This window comes from Lagopus leucura, unplaced genomic scaffold (assembly GCF_019238085.1).
Source record: "Lagopus leucura isolate 7727_CA_CO unplaced genomic scaffold, USGS_WTPT01 Super-Scaffold_100048, whole genome shotgun sequence".
NCBI lineage: Eukaryota > Metazoa > Chordata > Aves > Galliformes > Phasianidae > Lagopus > Lagopus leucura.
The window spans coordinates 1,880,373-1,895,694 of record NW_024962294.1 but is presented as its reverse complement, the minus strand read 5'-3'; the positions used below and the strand labels follow the sequence as shown (position 1 = coordinate 1,895,694).

The window sequence follows — 15,322 nt, the reverse complement described above, 5'->3', positions numbered from 1 at the left end:
TTTTCTTTTCTTTTTTCATGTAAGACTTTTGCTGCTTGTGACCTGTGCCAGGCTCTGGTTTTGCTGCTGTTTGGCCTCAAACAAGGAGCGAGCAGCTCAGGCCCTGGAGGTTTCTGGCTGAGCCTGTCCTGCAGCAGCAGCACCACCAGCCCTTGTTTCTGCAGCGCTGTTTCCAGGGATTAACCACAAAAGGTTTCTGTACAAAGGGCCCCCGGGCTCCTCTTTTGCTCAGCCTCAAGAGCCTCACGTTTTTAGCCAAAAAAGGAAATGACCCAGCTGCACGTAGCGCTGGAACATCTGGATTTTATCCCTGTCATGAATGGGTCATGGCTGCGCGCGGCCCCGTGCCTGATTTACAGGAGGGGGAGGGTGATGTCATGCACAAACCTCCCCTGGGCTCCCGGAGCACAGTCTGAAGCAGGCACGGAAATACTCAGCACGCAGCCTGGGCCCTCGCTGGGAGCCCAGCATTAACCAGACACTGAGCTCAGCTCTCCTGGGGAAAAGTCAGCCCACAGGGGGACACGGTGGCTCCTGCCACATGCTTTTTGGGCTCGCTGTGGGCACCCCACTCTGCCCTGTGGATGAGGGCTCTCTCTCCTTCCAGGCAGACTTTTCAGCTCCCTGCTGGCGGTCACCCATTTCTCAGCTGCATGCTTGTACATGTAGCAGCATCGGGTCACAGCTCCAGCACAGCCTCTCCTGAGCTCCTTAACCCAGCATGGACCTGTCCCAGCTGCTCCTGCAGCCCTGCAGGGATGGGTCTGGAGGCCAGGTGCTGCTGGAGGCCGAGACTTGACCCTGTGTGTGGTAACAAGCCCAGGACCACTACTGTCCATTCTGCCTGGGGTAATGGGGAACCTGAGTTGAAGAACTTTCTCCTTTGCCTCCGTTGCATAAGGTTAGGAAAGTGGCTGAGCCCTGCAGGCATCCTGCACGCTCCTCCTGGTGTGATCCCGTCTTCCAGGCCCCCAGCAAAGGTCCAGGAAGGTGGGGAGAACTCACAGATCCACCTTTATTCCTGTTGCCCCACCTCTCCTGGTGGGAAAACTGTCCCCCATCTGCCCCAAGCACTATGGCTGCTCCCACATTGCCTTCCCAGCCCTGCACAGCTCAGCCCACAGCCTGCCTCCTCCCATGGTGCTGCTGATGGGCAGAGGAGGAAGAAGAGCAGCATCAGGCTCCCAGTGCACCAAGCCCACATGGCTGGGGGTCCCCACTGGGTTTCAGCTCCTTACCTTACTGGGGATGAAGTTTCACGTGAAAGGAAAGGGAAAAATCAAAAACCAAGTCCAAAATCTTATCTCCGCTTGTATTTTTAGATGGGCATTCATGAGAAGAAGTGACACATTTTGGGGAAGACTTTATTACAAGAGTAATTAAATACAACGCTCCTATCAGTATCATCCCCTCAGTGCAATGAATGTTCCCAGGGCAGGATCATCTTTGTCTGCCATAATGAAGCCAAGTTTTTTTTGTTGTTATAGTTAAATAAATTTAACATGCATTGTAGGGGAAAAAAATATTTATGAGTTTAAATTTAATTATAGTTTTGCATCTGGCAAAGTGGAGGCAAAGCACTGACACGCTCCTCAGCATTTAGAGTAGATCTGAAGATGGTAATTAAAATCCAAGAAGAAGTGGAAGGCCACAACCGTGACCTCTTCAGGATGACATCCTCCAGAGCCACATCCTTCGAGCCTTTATGCCCAAAGCCCACAAAGCACTCCTGTTTTCTCAGGAGCAACGGCTGTGACCCAAGGCAGGCGGGAAGGAGGCAGCACTGGGCTGGACACGTTTTGTTCTGCTGGGTCTGTTCCTGTTCAGGCTGTGATTCACAGCTGTGTAACGCTGCCCACAGCCGCCCCCAGGCTGGAGGTTTTCATCCCAGCCCCGGGGGCACCTGCAGTGCTCGCTGATCCCCGGGGTGGGCAGGAGCAGAGCTGCAGGGTGCTCACAGGGTTCTGGGGGGGGAGAAGGGGGGGGGTAACTCAAGCTGTGGCTTTTCTAATCGCTGTGACAAAGGGCAGCGTGTGAACGTGGGCTCTGATTGACCCTGCTGGGCGGGCAGCCCTGGTTAGAGGGAGGCCGTGCGCTGCCTGTTTGTGTGGGGACACGGGTGTGTTTGGGAGCAGCTGTACCCTATCGGGGGTTGGCGCTGAAACCCGCGCTGATCTCCTGGAGGCCCAGAGGCTGTTCAGGCTGCGAGCTCCTCTCCTTTCAGTGCACACTGGGACAAAGCCGCCATGCTGGCAGCGTTTGGGACAGGACTTGCGGGCGTTCAGCCCTCCTCTCCCACCATCCGATACCGGAGCGGCTTCCCACCGCTCCACACCGCCTCGAGGCTGCACGAGATGTGGGCGAGCGGCTTCATAGCTCTGCCTCCCCCGCTTCGCAGCGTCGATAATCACCGCGGTCCCACGTTCAGCTCGGATCCTTCCGGCGAGGATCAGGGCGGGGCCGGACCCTTCCGGTAGCGCACAGCTGCGCCGGAAGTAGCGCGCTTCGACTTCCGGGCGGGACGCGAGAGGATGGAGACGATTCTGGAGCAGCAGCGGCGTTATCATGAGGAGCGGGAGCGGCTGATGGACGTCATGGTGAAGGAGATGCTCACCAAGAAGTCCACGGTGCGCCCGGGGAAGGGCGGGGGGGTCCGGTGGGGTCGTGTGGGGGATGGGCCGGGCCCAGGCCCTCGCTGACGCCGTTCCTTTCCCTGCAGCTCCGCGATCAGATCAACTCCGACCACCGGACGCGGGCCATGCAGGACGTGAGTTGGGGGGGGTGGGCCGCTGCGGCCCCGGGATCCGTACGGAACGGCCCGGGAGGCTGCCGAGCTGCGGGGCCGGGCCCGGCTGAGGTTCGCGGTGGCAGCGCGGGGTTTGTGTTGTGTTTTAGAGGTACATGGAAGTGAGCGGCAACCTGAGGGACCTGTATGACGACAAGGACGGGTGAGTGTGCGGCCTGCCGGCTCGCGGATAGAGGACCTGGGGCTCCTCTGGGTCTGCTGTAAACACTGCACGACGCTGCAGTCGAGGCTGGGGGTCAGCCCTGAACCTGCTGGAGGAGGACCCAGATTTCACATTAAAAAGTGTTTGTGCGCAACGCAAACATTTCATTGTTTTCTTGGATTGAATCATTGAGGGAAACTTGAGTGTTTGTAACTGAGACTGCAGCATTTTCAGTCGAGATGTGACCCAGATCTGCAAAGCATGGGCCTGACTGCCTGTGGAACATGACTGGGGCTCTGTGGGGCTGTGCTGTCAGTCTCACTGGTGTTTTGTGGGAGCAGAATTCAACGTTACACTTCCAAAAAGATTATATCAGCATAAGCATGTTTTGTTTGTTTGGTTGCAATCTGTCTTCTTCTCATGCACCTGTAGCTTACGGAAGGAAGAGCTCAGCGCCATTTCAGGGCCAAATGAATTTGCAGAATTCTACAACAGACTGAAACAAATCAAAGAGTTTCACCGGAAGCATCCCAATGAGGTGAGTAATTCCCTGCTCTGTAAGAATGACTGTGGTGTGTCGGGCTTCACCTCTGCTGTATTGAAATGTCACTCAGGAAAACAAAGCGTTCAAGAGGCGGTGCTTTAAGGCTTTATATAAGGCTCTGTCTGAGTAGGAGAAAATGCAGGATGCTCACCATGTCCTCCCTACACTATTAGTTTAAGAACATTCTGCTTCTGAGCTAGTATTCGTTCTTGCTTGCATAACTGGCAGAGTCACTGGGTTGTACTTTTTTTCCTTAGTGCAGATGTGATCATGAAGAAATGCTTTGAACAGCTGTTCAGTTACCAGTTTTACTGTTTGCAGTATGAATTACTCCTGGGCATTAGCTGAACTGATCACTTTTTTCTGTAACTTCTGTCTGTTCTTGAAGATTTGTGTTCCCATGTCAGTGGAGTTTGAGGAACTGTTGAAGGCCAGAGACAACCCAAGTGAAGAAGCTCAAAGTAAGTCTTTAGGGTTGTATTTGTTTCTTTTTTGGGGCCAGTTGAAGTGAGAATACATTGCTTGCTGCGATTTAGTGACCTGTCTGATCTGGTTTGCATAGAGTCCCACCTCCCTTTTCCTGCATTAACCGTGACAAATGTTCTTATTTCATTTACATTCTTCTGAGCTGCAGAAATATTCACAGTTATGATGATTCTTTTGAGGAATGTTCTGATGCAACACAAGGAAGCTGGCAGACATCTTGTCAACGAGGATCCATGTGCATTATAAACATGCTTAAGAAAGATAAATTGGCCTGCAGTTAATTATTTTCAGATTCTAAAGCGTGCATTTAATAAGCAGAGAATGTGAGGTTGGTGACAAAGCTCTCCATGTTCTTTCCTGCAGACCTGGTGGAGTTCACAGATGAAGAAGGGTACGGGCGCTACTTGGATCTGCACGACTGCTATCTGAAATACATTAATCTGAAATCATCAGAGGTGAGAGGTTGGGTTGCTGTGGGCGCTCAGCTGTGTTGCACTTCAGTGCTGAAGGCTCTTGGTTTCGTGGGTTGGTTGTTGGTTTGTTTCAAATGGCATTTATGTGCAAATAGCTGTTTCACAATGCTTGTTTTGCTTTGAAAAGCAGGTGGTAAACCCCAGCCCTGTGCAGACCGTGCAGAATAAATGAGCTTTGTGCTTTTCTTCTGGTCTGGTAACTGGAAATGAGATGTTGATTTGGCTGCATGTGTATAAAGTCTGACTCAAACTGTTTGTTGTTTTCTTCTTAGAAACTGGATTACATCACTTATCTGTCCACGTTTGACCAACTCTTTGACATCCCCAAAGAGAGAAAAAATGCTGAATATAAGAGGTGAGCCTTTTGTCCTGCCTGCTTCATTTGTGACAGTCGATGAGAAGGAATTTGCTTCTCAAGTGTCCAGGAACAGAGTTAGCAATCAAGCATAGCTGATATAAATTGAGCTGTAGTAACTCAGTCATAATGAGTCCTGAGAGGACATGAAGCACAACAAAATGTGGAGAGCCATTGGGCTTCTTATTCTGTGGAAGTACTTGAGTTTATTGCATTAAAAGCTACTCTTGATAACTTTGATACTGTTCTACCAGTACTCTGATATGGAATTATTGTCTGTGCTGATAATTACTCTGCCAGGTATCTTGAAATGCTTCTTGAGTACCTACAGGAGTACACAGATCGAGTGAAACCGTTACTGGACCAGAATGAACTGTTTGGGAAAATTCAGACTGAGTTTGAGAAAAAGTGGGAGAACGGAACATTCCCTGGCTGGCCGGTGAGCAGCTGTGAATTCAGAGCTTTGTTTCATTTGTGATGGATTTCTTATGAATTGCTGGTGTTAAATCACTGCTGAGGTGAAGTCTGATAGCAAGACGTCACAAAGGTGGAGTTTGAAGGCATTTGCAAGCAGCCTTTTTAAACGTTTGCTTGCTTTTAATCTTTTCTGTCAGTTCATTGCGTGGTTGAGCGATGGGGTGTTTGTGTGTGAACTGAAATGCTGTGCTGTGTGTTGGGTACCTGGATTGCATGAAGAGTTGCAGAGTGTCACACAGATGTCCCACATGTCTTCTCTTGGCAGAAAGAGACCAGCAGTGCCCTCACTCACGCTGGAGCCCACCTGGATCTCTCAGCGTTTTCCTCTTGGGAAGTAGGTATTCAGTGCTGTGCTTCTAAATTGTGGGCAGATGGGAGCTGAACCGTTTGGTTTCTTGCCATCATCTCTCTTCTTCAGCTTTTGTTTTTGGCTCTGTGCTCTCTGGATGAAACTTTGGTTGTGCTGATGATTTAATTTCTCCCGCTAGAGGGCTGCAGCTTGAAAGCTCTGTTGAGATTTGGCACATGCCTCATTTTTTCAGTAAGGGGTGGCACCCACTTGACAGTCATTTCTTTAGTGCTGCTCATATTCCTTCTTCCTCTTTTTTTTTTCATAAGACACATCCATATTATTTATATTTTTAATAGCTTTATCTTACTGTGATTTGCTGCATTGAATAGGAATTGGCCTCCCTAGGACTGGACAGATTGAAATCAGCATTATTGGCACTGGGGCTGAAATGTGGCGGGTAAGATGTGCTCTTTTCCTAAATCCTTTTCAGTTTTTGAGGTCTTGCCACCTTGCATTCCTTTATGGGATATTTATTTGGCTTCTCTACTGTACAAGAATTACTTTAATGATGTTCAACACGTTGAAAGCCAATCAGGGAATTCTGTGATGTACAGTTCTGAAAAGCGTGCCGTACTGAAGTCTGTCATGTAGGAGAATTTGGTCTAAAAAACAAAGATCATAGAAAAGCTCTTCACCTGTTAAAAGCTGGATTTATGATGGAGCTGCACGAATTCAGATAATATTCTGGAAATAGAAAAGAAGTGATCTGAGTTCATCTCCTCCCTGTTTCTCCACAGGACTCTGGAAGAGCGTGCGCAGAGACTTTTTAGTACTAAAGGCAAGTCCCTGGAAGCACTGGATCCTTCCTTGTTTGCTAAGAATCCAAAGACAAAGGGAATCAAAAGGTGAGTTCTTAAAGGCCGTTCTCAGGTCGGTGCTGATCCCATCACTGGGGGATAAACATCAGCACTGTATAGTTGTGTTAGATTCCCAGAGCGTTGGAATCCTTTTATGTTGGTCCTGAACCAAATGTGAGATATCAGAGCTGAGTAGTTTGCATGCAGTTTAGTTTATGTCAGCTGTTTCCTTCTCTTGCTGCACTGGAGTCAAAGGTGTCCTTAGGAGTTCACGTGTTTGGTGTTTGCAGTTCTGGAATGGACTTAGTGAAATTTCCCTTCTCTGCTTTCAGAGACACTGAAAGAAATAAAGATCTTGCATTCCTGGAAGCTCAGATATATGAATATGTAGAAGTTCTTGGGGTAAGAATTTTGTCTTTGAGCTTTTGGTTACAGACCTGTCCAGCAGTGACCAGAAGATCATTCTGTTTTCACCCAGCGTCTCCATAGACTGTGTCCACAAGAACTGCTTTTCTTTCCAGAAGTTTACATATTTCCTGTGGAGAAACTGCCTGCCTTTCTTTCTTTCTTACTCCTCCTTAATGCTTGCCTTAAATCCTTGCTTCAGTTTGGGTACGGTGGCAGCTGCCATTGACTTGCCATCTTATTTTATTGCTGTTGTGTGAACACAGTTCTGTTTCCTCACACTCCAGGAACAGAGACACCTCACTCATGAGAACGTGCAGCGTAAGCAGGCGCGGACAGGGGAGGAGAGGGAGGAGGAGGAAGAAGAGCAGATCAGCGAGAGCGAGAGCGAGGATGAAGAAAATGAAATCATTTATAATCCTAAAAATCTGCCCCTTGGTTGGGATGGCAAGGTAGCTGAGGCTGTTAGGTCTGGATTTAGCTCTGAACCAGTGGGAGATCCCACTTCACTCTTCTGTTTGAAGCTCCCTTGTCACTTGGCCTAATCTTTGTTTGTCTTCCCTTCTCAGCCAATCCCGTACTGGTTGTATAAATTGCATGGTTTAAACATCAACTACAACTGTGAGATCTGTGGTAACTACACCTACAGAGGGCCCAAAGCTTTTCAACGCCATTTTGCAGTAAGTGAGGTTTGGTCACAAGAACCATCAGTGCCACATTCAGACAATCTTTATAGTAAGTGATGAGAAAATGACACGAGCATCTGAGTGGCATTTCTTCCATTTACAAAATGTGTGTCTGCACCGATGCTGCAAGGCCATGCTATTGAAACTGGAAATTCCCCAGAGGGTGCAAAGATCTGTTCTGCCAATTTATATCCAGTCTCTTGTTTGAACACCGATATCCAGGCCTGATTGATGCAGAGCACTCAGTGTCTTGTTACCATCAGAAAAAAAACAATGTTTGGGAGATCTGTGTTTTGTTAGCATTTGTTTTACGCTGCTTAGCTCATCATAGGCCTCCCAGCAGGCTGTGGTGAGGTGCCATTCCCTCTCAGTGACTTTTGCCTCTCGTTCCCAGGAGTGGCGTCACGCTCATGGGATGAGATGCCTGGGCATTCCCAACACTGCACATTTTGCCAATGTCACACAGATTGAGGATGCTGTCTCACGTAAGTCTAGATGGCATTTCTTTGCACAGGGACTGTGCTAGGAGAACGCTGGTATTTGCTGGCTGGGGCCAGGAATGTATTACCCCACAACTGGTGACTAAGGGAGGAGTGTAAGAAGCACAGTGCTGCTGGGATGACCCTTCATTGGAACATCTCTCACAGTTCTTAGAGGGAGAATGTCTTTGTTTCTTGCTGGATACCTGCAGAAATAGATGTTTGCTAGGAATGCCAGCCAAGTGTCTGTTTGTTGCCAGCTTTTTTGTCTGCAGTGCTTTGTGTATGGAATCTCAGCCATGTGTAGCAGGGCCACCATTTATTCAGAGTGTGACTGTGTGATCCCATGCAAGTGTTACTTCACTGATGCTCCTCACAGTCTCCATGGGGAAGCCAGCAAAACATTCAGAAATGGTGGAGCCTCCAGGGAGGTTTTGAAAGCCTGCAGTACTCAGTGAAAGGCACAGAAGTGACAGTGGTTGGGATTTATTTTATTTTATTGAATTTTTTTAAAAGCTGATGCATTTCAGTAGTTTCAAACGCAGCGTTTGAAGTGAAATGGTGCTCATGTTGTGAATGCCTTTGTGTTTACAGTGTGGGCAAAGCTGAAACTACAGAAGGCTTCAGAGAGGTGGCAGCCTGACACAGAGGTAAGGTGGTAGAGGCACTGGGGTGTTTCTAGTCCAGTGTACTTGGGGGTCTTCATCTACCTTGCATGAAGTGGCTCTGGCTGGAGAGTTTCTAACACAAGCTGTATCACAGGCTGAGGTCTCCAGGACACTTCAGAGCCTTCTGTCATGATTCTGAGTCTAGATAAGATCGTGCTGAGCTTGCTGGTAGATGCCCTGCATGTCTTCATGTAGGGAGGCTCCTGGCAGAGTGGCTGTGCTCAGATGGAACTGGAGCTAAACTGTGAATGTTGTAGCACAACCTGAGTCAGGCTGCATGCAGGTGTCCCTAAACTGTTCATTCTATTCCAGGAGGAATATGAGGACTCCAGTGGGAATGTGGTGAACAAGAAGACCTACGAAGACTTGAAACGTCAGGGGCTGCTGTAACTTTTCCCAGGTGAAGGATTTCACATCAGAAAAAAAAAAAGAAGTGTCACCAGCTCCAGTTCTTCAGCTTATTGATTTTTTTTCTACTTGCATGAACATAGGATACTTCATAGAATTGCTTTCTAGTAAGCCCTCTGTGAGAAGCAGCCTTGTGATGTTATTTTATATTAAAAACCTTAAAAATAAATGGATTTTAACTTAGGAAGTGCTGAAAATGCGTCTCCTTTTGTGTGCTGGAAGGAGGAGATTTGATAATGGTGTCTTTCAGAAACTTTCTACACGGTTTGAATTGTTAGAAACAATTACTTCTCTCTTATTCCAGTGCTGATAGAAGTTTTTATGATGAGGACTGCCTTCTTTAAAGCACACACGAGCATTGCATGCTGACAATCTTGTACTGTATAATAGTTTAATGTCTGTCTGTGCTCCTTTGCAGAGCAGATATTTGGCTTGCATTGCTGCTTTGGCTTCAAGTCAGGCTTCCTGTGAGGCTTTGGCTACTGGGATTTTTTTCAGGGAACCAATAAATGAGCTTTGTTTAGGATGGGCTGCCGTGTGGGTAGTTTGTGTTAGTTTGTCCAGCGCTGGCGCTGACTTTAGCAGATGCTAGCATGGATCCTTCCTTTGCTTCTCTTGAACTGTGGTACTGCCACACGAATTAAAGTTCATGAGGAGAAAAGAGGCGTTGGGCAGAGGCCTTGTGCTTTGTGGCAGCCCTCACACTGCCTACAGTGGGCTTTCATTTCGGTATAGATGTTCTGGAGTGACACCTCTAGCCTCAAAAATCCCTTTCTCTGTTTTTTGCTGCACACAGACGTTTGCATCTCCAAATCCAGCAGAGCTGCAGGTAACAAACCCTTCTCCCTGGGTGACGGTTTGTGCAGCTGCTGGTTGGCAGGCTGGGGCTGCTCACTGGCACCAGGGTGTGAGCTGTGCTGCAGGTGCTGCAGCTGCTCGGTGCTCAGAGGCTCTCCATCTCTTGCAGCAGCTGCAGGCTTCCTCTGGCACGCAGGGGCTTTCAGGGCACGGACACAGGGTGAGTCTGTGAGCAGATTCCTTTCCCTGCTTGGGGGGAGAAGCTTGTTTTGGGGTGAGCCTTTTCTGGTTTGACCTCAGCCTGTTGTGGAGGTGAGCCTGGCTGTGCTGGAGCTCTACCCTCCTCTGTAAGGGCTCTCCTAACCTGCTCTGGGTGGGGGGGCTGCCTTGCTCTGGGAGGTGACAAACTCCAGCCTGTGTTGTTTTCTGTCACTCTGAAAGAGTGCCCTAGGAATGCTATCTGAGCTTAAATGCTAAGGCAGAAGGGGAGTATTCAGAAAACAGCCTTGGAACCTGTTTGGAGTTATCTCCGCTGTTTCCTATCTTGAATTGGCAAAGATTTTGCAAGGAAAACGTCTGCTTTCATTCAATGGAGAGTAGTGTATCTCAGGAAACACCTGAGGAGGTAGAACTCCCCCCCCCCCCCCACAGTGTGAGCAGTGTGGGGATCAGCGTTGGGAAGCAATGCAGACGACTGGATTCAGAATTCCATGCAACGGGGATGTGTGTGCCTCCATCCTGAGCTGGGCAGCTTCTTCATTTACAACAGCATCAGCAGTTTGCTGTGTGTGGTGCCAAGCTGGTGCCTCTCAGAGCTCTGTTACATGAGGGTGGAGGGTTACCACACCAACGGCAGCACGTGGCCTCCCAGGGGGCTCCTGTTTAGCAGGGCTGGGCTGAGCCCATGGGGAGAAGTGCTTCCAGGATTCCTCAGTCCTTGTTCAGCCTTCTGCTGCTGCAACCGAGACTGGAAGGGCCTGGCTCTTGGTCCCTGATGCCAAACCAGAAGGATAACTTCTGGGTGATGAGCTGATTCTGATTGCCCAGTTCTGATTGCATCTGTCTGCCAGGTCCCAGCTGAGGTTGCTGGTGGGGACGATGGCAGCTCACCGGCAGCTCCTCCCTGCTCAAGGTAATGTGTGCTCTGAGCAGTCCATCCCAGAGCTGGTACCCCACAGACCAACCAACCCACCAACGCAGAGGCTGCCAGAGCTGAACTTGGCCTTTGATGGTCCCAGTTGTCTCTGCTCTGTTTCAGGCCTGCTGCTCTCTGTCTTGGCTCTGCACTTCTGCACCCAGGGCCCTCTGGCCATAGCAGGTGAGTGCACAGGAGAGGATCCTTTTGGGAACGGGGCAAAGGCGACTTGGTGTGATGGGACAATGTCCCTGTCCTCTCTTGGCTGTAAGCTATCAGACAGAGCTGTGCAAAAGAAACTTTTCTTGGGGTTTTGACCCCAGAAATGGCTGTAATCTCCTATGCAGTGTGCCTTGAAGGGGAAGGGAGAAGCTGCTGTAACATTTCCATAATCAGTGATTATCTCTGACCTGCTGGGCAGGCTCCTCACTGCTGGTTGCAAATGGGTCTTTGCTTTTGTTTGGGATAGGGAACCACAACTTGTTAAGCACATGGATGCTATTTCCTTCACCAAGGGGGAACTCTGTGTTTTTCAGGGCGCAAAGTGGTCAACGTGTCCATAACAGCCACCAACCATGCCTCGGTGGCTGCCACCAAAGCTTCTGTGGCCACCAAGCAGACCTTGGTGGCTGCTGCCAACACCTCAGTGGTTGTCACCAACCAGGCATTGGTGGCCACCAAGCAGAGCTCACTGGCTACCACCAGTGCCTCAATGGCTGCCTCCAACCAGGCATTGGTGGCCACCAAGCAGATCTCAATGGCCACCTCCAACCAGGCATTGCTGGCCACCAAGCAGACCTCGATGTCTGCCACCTCAATGGCTGCCTCCAACCACACCTCAGTGACCACCACCACCACCCTGGTGGCCATCAGCCAGGCTTCAGTGGCTGCCAATTCGTCCATGAACCTTACAGAACAAACCCTGGTAAGGAGAGGGAAGGGGGACGCTGGCCATGCAGAAGCTCTGCTGCGCTGTGACCCCTGGCACGTCCTCCCCCCAGCTCAGCTGTCAGAGCTTCCAGTGCTTCGGGGAGAGGTGCTACCAGGATGAAGCCCACAGGAACACGACGGCCACCTGCCACAATGAGACCTTGTGTGAGGTATGGAGCTTACGGTGGCTGTGAGCACAACACCTGATTTTCCTTTGCCTCTCTCACAGTCTGTCCATTATTTTTGCTCCTCTGTAATTGCCTCTCTTCACACTTCTAGTGTTTGTTTGTTTGTTTTTTTTCCCTTTGGCTCTGCTGTTGCAGCTTTATCGTTTCTCCAGCACGAACTACACTGCCAGGTGCAGCAGTGTGTGCAGGGCAGAGCCGTGCAGGACCAATGGCAGCATGGCCCTACAGCAGTGCACCGTGGAGTGCTGCAACACCTCACTCTGCCTGCAGCTCAATGCGAGCTCCTATGGTAACTGCTCCGTGGTTTATCCCACTGCATGCAAGAGAAATGGGTGTGCAGACCCATCGTGTTGGGCTGGCTGCATGGCTGCAGTTCCTCTGCCCCAAGGAGGCCATATGTGGGCTGTGTCCTCAGGGCTCCTCTGTGCCCACAGGTGATCTGCCCCCCACCACTGTGCCACCCACGACCACCATCACCACCACCACGATCCCGCGCCCCCCCCCCACGAAACGTAGGTACCCGATGTGATCTCTGTGCAAAAGCTGCCTCAAAAGGGGAGCAAATCCTTAATGAGCTTTGCAAGGATGGAGATGTAAGGGTGCTAAGCACAGCATCTGCATTGCTCCAAGCAGCCTGAGCTGGCTGTGGGACAGAGTCTCTTTGAGCCACAGAAGGGGTGGGGTGATGCTGGGGCACCCAAGTGATGGGCTGGAAAGAGCTTTATCTCTGCCCAGCCTCACTGAGAGGAAGGAAAAGGAGGTTTGAAACTTGTGGTGGCATTGCAGTGAGGTTTCCTGCAGTGGCAGATGGGAGCTGTCTCTTATCTCTGAGTGTGAAATGCCGGAGACAGATGATGGCAAATGCTGAGATGCAGTGAAGGTTTGGGAGGGCACTGTGGAAGGAAGGGCTGCCCAAGGTCCAGATCTGGACCTGGGCATCCTGCTGCCTGCACCACACTTGCACAGGTCTCCTCTGGTCTTGTCTTACAGGGGAAAATCTGTGCAGCGTTCTCCTGCCATGGGGATGGATGCTTCAAAGGCAAGAAGAGCACGACTAGATGCTTTGTTGGGCATGATTTCTGTGAGGTATGGCTGGGACAGGACAGGGGGGATGTGCTGCAGTCTGTGTGCATCCCCTCAATGCAAATGCCAGAGGCTGAGCAGGACCAGCAGATGAATCTCTCTCCTCCTTCCAGATGAAGAAGACGGGCTTCAATTACGTGGCAGGATGCAGCAGAGCCTGCAAGGCTGCCAAGCCTGTCTGTGCCCAGGGGGTGAAGGCTGCCTGCTTCCAGGAGTGCTGCCCCGCCACCATGAATGGCAGCTGCCTGAAGCTGGATGGCAAAGTTCATGTGAACGGTGCTGGGCAGGTGGCTGTGTCCCCACTGCTGCAGCTCCTGGTGTGGGGGGCAGCCCTCCTCCTGAGCTGCAAGGCCTCCACTCCCCTACACGGGTAAACAGCAGACCTGCAGCCTTTCCCCTCCTTGATTTCAGCTGAGGTCACTATCAAACACCCTCTGTTGCATCCCCATGCTTGTAGATCCCTGGAGTTTGTAGATGGTGATTTCTCCCCCCATGCAGGTGATCCCCATTACACGTCATCTCCAGGAGCTGTGAGCTGCAGCATTGCACCTCTGTACTGCAGGGATGGTGGATGCTGGAAGGAGAGACCTCAGGTATAGGAGAGGGTGCTGAGCCAGCTTGGAACCCAGGAACCTCTGCCTTGACCCAAGGCACAGCTTACACAATGTAGTTACAACCTGTTCGCAGCTGTCTGAACACCCACTTAGTTTCTAAATAATACCTCCTGTCCCAGTAGGCTGTGCTGTTTTGTCTCCAGATCTTGGGCAGAGAAATGGGGCTGAGAAGCATTGTGTTAGACCTCCTGTTTCATATCTGTGATTCTCTATGGGTAAAAGTAGGGCAGAGACACGAACATGAGTCTGTAACAGGAGCTGGTCCCTGTGCTCCCAGCCTGTTCCTGCATCACAGGCAGCTGGTAACGGCTCTGTGCTGCCACTGCACAAACACATTCTGTCCTCTTCCTGTTCTCTTTTAAGAAAATAATAAAATAATAACAATAATAAAGAAGCATCAGTCCCTTGGGTCGATGTCAGGCTCCTTCGGGCACAGCTCAGCTCGATGGATGCGATGGGAAGGGGATCCCAGCCATAGGGCTGTGCTGGGACAGCAGCAGGAAGGATGGCTTTGCTGGGAGCTCCACGCAGTGGATGTGGGGCTGAGGGCAGGCAGTGTGCAGCCATCACCAGCCCCTCCACGCTGCAGTGATGCTGCACCAAAGCCATGCCGCAGCCTGGGCCGTGTTGTCACATCAGTGTATCAGCAGAAAGTGACAACAGGACGGAGCTCTATGATATTCCTGTTTCAGAACCGACTCGCAGCACCACGTTTCTTGCAGGAGCGCTCTGGAGTTTGTAGCTGATATTTCTCACTGTTCTCCTTTCCTTTCCTCTTTGCAGTCTTTTATCTGCTCAGCACCATTGCCGATAAGGGAGCAGAAAGCACGGGCTGCTGCTTTTTCCGTATCTGCCCGACTTTTGCTGTTACTTACAGCGGAAAGAGCTGACTCACAGAGCTCCCCTGTTGGGCACGTCAGCGCCTGCTGACATTTCCCAGCACCTGCTTTCACCCTTTGCACCAGTTCTTTGCATAATTAAAGCTCGGAAGTCAGCTGGGTCACGACATTTAACAAAACATTCCAGGTGCTACCGCAAAAAAGAGCCCTTCCTGATGGCAGTAGGAAGTCAGCGGCTCTGCATTGCCGCAGGCCCGGCTCTGTACACGCAGTACCCTCAGCCTGAGGACGCTCCGTGCCCCCCCTCGCCTGTACTCCGCTTCTGCTCAGCCTTTCTCGCCGCTCTCCCGGCTCTCCGCCCCATTAACCAAGCAGCATCCCGTTTAAAAATCCTTCCCGGTCCCATCCAGCGGAGAGGGAAATGATGCTCGGTCGCTTCCTGGCGCTTTGCGAGCCTCTGTCCGGGCGGAGGGCGGCGGTTCCGGCCGCGGTGAGGAGCGCCAGCAGCGGCTGCCGAAGCCCGGAGATCCTCGCGGGGCCGCACAGGCGCAGCTCCGTCCCTGCGGCCGGAGCCGAAGGGTTAAGGGAGCCCTGGGGCAGGCCGGGAGCGCGGGGCGGGGAGAGGGGCGACGGGGCGGCGGCGGCTCCCGGCAACGG

At 51.0% G+C, this 15,322-nt stretch overlaps 2 protein-coding genes across 8 annotated transcripts; both read left to right on the top strand.

Moving 5' to 3' along the window:
- The first annotated feature begins 2,483 nt into the window (after positions 1-2,483).
- SF3A3 (splicing factor 3a subunit 3) lies at positions 2,484-9,262 on the top strand. The gene is made up of 17 exons (XM_042885134.1): positions 2,484-2,627; positions 2,720-2,767; positions 2,896-2,948; positions 3,381-3,486; positions 3,881-3,953; positions 4,342-4,433; positions 4,724-4,806; positions 5,107-5,245; positions 5,549-5,617; positions 5,965-6,032; positions 6,373-6,480; positions 6,765-6,834; positions 7,125-7,289; positions 7,407-7,517; positions 7,918-8,008; positions 8,597-8,652; positions 8,983-9,262. Exons 1-17 carry the CDS (start codon positions 2,532-2,534, stop codon positions 9,058-9,060), a joined length of 1,506 nt encoding a protein of 501 aa, XP_042741068.1. The 5' UTR covers positions 2,484-2,531; the 3' UTR covers positions 9,061-9,262.
- Positions 9,263-9,350: 88 nt separating this feature from the next.
- LOC122187546 lies at positions 9,351-14,182 on the top strand. Of its 7 annotated transcripts, XR_006181342.1 has the most exons (8): positions 9,351-9,907; positions 10,046-10,096; positions 10,947-11,008; positions 11,135-11,194; positions 11,548-11,936; positions 12,013-12,111; positions 12,265-12,641; positions 13,120-14,182. XR_006181342.1 is itself a non-coding variant. In XM_042885136.1 (6 exons), exons 2-6 carry the CDS (start codon positions 10,975-10,977, stop codon positions 12,656-12,658), a joined length of 957 nt encoding a protein of 318 aa, XP_042741070.1. In that variant the 5' UTR covers positions 9,351-10,096; positions 10,947-10,974; the 3' UTR covers positions 12,659-14,182. The 7 variants fall into 7 exon arrangements, 3 of the variants coding, with proteins under 3 accessions (XP_042741070.1, XP_042741071.1, XP_042741069.1); XR_006181341.1 differs by having other exon boundaries at positions 9,351-10,096; positions 10,947-11,194; positions 13,120-13,215; positions 13,326-14,182; XR_006181340.1 differs by having other exon boundaries at positions 9,351-10,096; positions 10,947-11,194; positions 13,120-13,582; positions 13,711-14,182.
- The last annotated feature ends 1,140 nt before the right edge of the window (positions 14,183-15,322 follow it).

Excerpts from the sequence above, each read along its gene's own strand:
- SF3A3 (XM_042885134.1), top strand. The coding sequence starts at position 2,532 with ATGGAGACGATTCTGGAGCAGCAGCGGCGTTATCATGAGGAGCGGGAG. Across the intron at positions 3,954-4,341 it reads CCCAAGTGAAGAAGCTCAAA|ACCTGGTGGAGTTCACAGAT; the intron begins GTAAGTCTTTAG and ends TCTTTCCTGCAG. Across the intron at positions 6,835-7,124 it reads AATATGTAGAAGTTCTTGGG|GAACAGAGACACCTCACTCA; the intron begins GTAAGAATTTTG and ends CTCACACTCCAG.
- LOC122187546 (XM_042885135.1), top strand. The coding sequence starts at position 10,975 with ATGGCAGCTCACCGGCAGCTCCTCCCTGCTCAAGGTAATGTGTGCTCT. Across the intron at positions 11,195-11,547 it reads GGGCCCTCTGGCCATAGCAG|GGCGCAAAGTGGTCAACGTG; the intron begins GTGAGTGCACAG and ends TGTGTTTTTCAG. Across the intron at positions 11,937-12,012 it reads ACCTTACAGAACAAACCCTG|CTCAGCTGTCAGAGCTTCCA; the intron begins GTAAGGAGAGGG and ends TCCTCCCCCCAG.